At 55.8% G+C, this 2,654-nt stretch overlaps 1 protein-coding gene across 2 annotated transcripts; it reads left to right on the plus strand.

Annotated features, from left to right (window-relative positions):
* The first annotated feature begins 1,276 nt into the window (after positions 1 to 1,276).
* On the plus strand, positions 1,277 to 2,654 carry MT1E (metallothionein 1E). 2 transcript variants are annotated; one of them, NM_001252596.1, is given in 3 exon segments: positions 1,326 to 1,424; positions 2,008 to 2,073; positions 2,422 to 2,654. In NM_001252596.1, coding segments are annotated over 3 exon segments (186 nt in total). In that variant the 5' UTR covers positions 1,326 to 1,396; the 3' UTR covers positions 2,514 to 2,654.

Raw genomic sequence — 2,654 nt, forward strand, 5'->3', positions numbered from 1 at the left:
CGGGAATATTGAAGAGATCAGCAATATTGAAGAGAAATAACCATTTATCTTGCTTTCTTTCTTTCTTTTCTTTCTTTCTTTCTTTTTCTTTTATTCTCTTTTTTCTTTTTCTGTTTTTTTTTTTGTTTTGTTTTGTTTTTTTTTTTTTTTTTTTGACGTGCAGTGGCGCGATCTTGGCTCACACTGCAAGCTCCACTTCCCGGGTTGACGCCATTCTCCTGCCTCAGCCTCCCGAGTAGCTGAGACTACAGGCACCCGCCACCAAGTCCAGCTAATTTTTTGTACTTTTAGTAGAGGCGGGGTTTCACCATGTTAGCCAGGATGGTCTCCATCTCCTGACCGCGTGATCCGCCCGCCTCGGCCTCCCAAAGTGCTGGGATAACAGGTGTGAGCCACCGCTCCCGGCCTATCTTGCTTTTTAATTTTATTTTTTTAGAGACGTTCACTCCCTATGTTGCCCAGGCTGGACTCGAACTCCTAGGCTCAAGTGATCCTCCCAAGTAGCTGGGACTACAGCAGTAGGCGCCACCTCGCCCACCTTGCTTTTTAATTTAAAGCAGGGTCTGCATATCATCTGAAGTAATCTCTCTTTGGGGACATCCCACATGTCCAGAACTGCCATTCGGTATTGTGGTGGCCCTAAGGCTGTGGGGAGCATGGAGACTTAAGTGCAAAGGAGGATCTGGACAAATGTGCCCACACATCCTCTCAGGCGAGGAGAATGGACAGGAGAGAGAGGCCGATCCGTGTTCCCCGTGTTGCTATATGCGGAGGTGCGGGACCGAGGGACCTAGGTGTGGACAGGGACAGGCAAGGCGGGGGACGAAGAGAAATGAAAGCCACATCGGTGGCGGATGTTCAGCACACAACTCGCTCGCTACCGCACGTTCCCCGCTCCGCACTCAGCGGATCCCGAGACGGCAGCAGGTGGGCTGCACACGGACTCCGGGACAAGTCGAGCTGAAAACCGCGGGGCTAGGGGTGGGGTGGAGACGCCCGCGACGCCAAGGCTGGGGTCCCGGAACACGCTGGGAGGAGGGTGGGAGGCAACCTCGGGGAAACTGGGAAAGGCGGCCTGCACTTCGGGAACGCCGCGTACCTGCGGGGGCACAGCCCCACCCGAGCGAACGGGCGCCAAAGGGGCGGTCCCGCGGTGCGCACCGCGCAGAGCTCAGGGGGTGGTGCGCCCGGCCCTTCTGCGGCGCACAGCCCAGCCCAGGACCGCGGGCGGTGCGGACTCAGCGGGCCGGGTGCAGGCGCGGAGCTGGGCCTCTGCGCCCGGCCCGACCTCCGTCTATAAATAGAGCAGCCAGTTGCCGGGCTCCATTCCGCTTTCCAACTGCCTGACTGCTTGTTCGCCTCACTGGTGGGAGCTCCAGCATCCCCTTTGCTCGAAATGGACCCCAACTGCTCCTGCGCCACTGGTAAGGGAAGCTCTGCGCCCTGGAATCCCCATTTCCCAGCCCTATTACAGAGGGTCTCTGGGCTTCAGGAAGTTGCATTTTAAGTTCTGAGCGACGGGGACTCCAGTACTTCGTTAGATGCTTTTTTCCTGATCACGCCTCTGAGAGCATTGCCCTCATCCCTGGGCCTCTACGTCAGAGTTAAGAATACAGAGGCTCAAGGCTGAACTGCTCCACATCACCCAGTTGGTCGTGGGCCTGCTGGCTGGGCCCCAGTGCTCTGTCCAGGCTCTGAGCAATCAGTGGGGTTGGGGGTGCTGGAAACATTGACTCTTCAGAGTTCAGGACAAGGTTCTGGCTCGCAGTCTCAATATTCCTGGGTTGTATGTGCACGTGGGACCTTCCTGGTGCGGTAAAACAGGAGGGTCCTTGCCCTTCCCAGCGTTAGTGGAGAGGACATGGGGCTTCTGTTCCTCTGTCCTGAGTGGGAAAGGAGCTCTGAGGGCTGGCCCTGCACAGAGGAGGGGGCACTGGAGACTCATTGACCACTGCTGTACCTTCTTCCCCTCACTCACTGCCCACTGCGTTTTTCTCTTCCTTGTAGGTGGCTCCTGCACGTGCGCCGGCTCCTGCAAGTGCAAAGAGTGCAAATGCACCTCCTGCAAGAAGAGTGAGTGCGGGGCCATCTCCAGGAATCTGGGGCTGTGGCTAAGGTTGGGAGGGAACTCAAGGCTGGCCCTGAGTGCATCCTTCTGGGGAACTGGGCTTTCTTTGCCCTCATTGCCCGTGTCATTCCCTCTCCAGGCTTTCTGCCCTAAATTCAGATGGGGCAGGACAGAATTTTTGTCGTGGAACACAAACCCCAACTGTACCCCCTATGGTTTCTGAACAGAGCTGTGCCAGACGAAAAAAAGCATCCTCTGGGTCTGGGTTCTGAGCTCGAGCCAGGCTTGCTATTAGGGCAGGGAGGTGCCCGGTCAAGTCAGCTGCCACCTCTCACTCTCCCCTTCTTCCCCAGGCTGCTGTTCCTGCTGCCCCGTGGGCTGTGCCAAGTGTGCCCAGGGCTGCGTCTGCAAAGGGGCATCGGAGAAGTGCAGCTGCTGTGCCTGATGTGGGAACAGCTCTTCTCCCAGATGTAAATAGAACAACCTGCACAACCTGGATTTTTTAAAAAATACAACACTGAGCCATTTGCTGCATTTCTTTTCATACTAAATATGTGACTGACAATAAAAACAATTTTGACTTTAA

The sequence above is a fragment of the Pan troglodytes genome, chromosome 18 (assembly GCF_028858775.2).
Source record: "Pan troglodytes isolate AG18354 chromosome 18, NHGRI_mPanTro3-v2.0_pri, whole genome shotgun sequence".
Classification (NCBI taxonomy): domain Eukaryota; kingdom Metazoa; phylum Chordata; class Mammalia; order Primates; family Hominidae; genus Pan; species Pan troglodytes.

Excerpts from the sequence above, each read along its gene's own strand:
- MT1E (XM_016928444.4), top strand. The coding sequence starts at position 1,397 with ATGGACCCCAACTGCTCCTGCGCCACTG. Across the intron at positions 1,425-2,007 it reads CAACTGCTCCTGCGCCACTG|GTGGCTCCTGCACGTGCGCC; the intron begins GTAAGGGAAGCT and ends TCTTCCTTGTAG.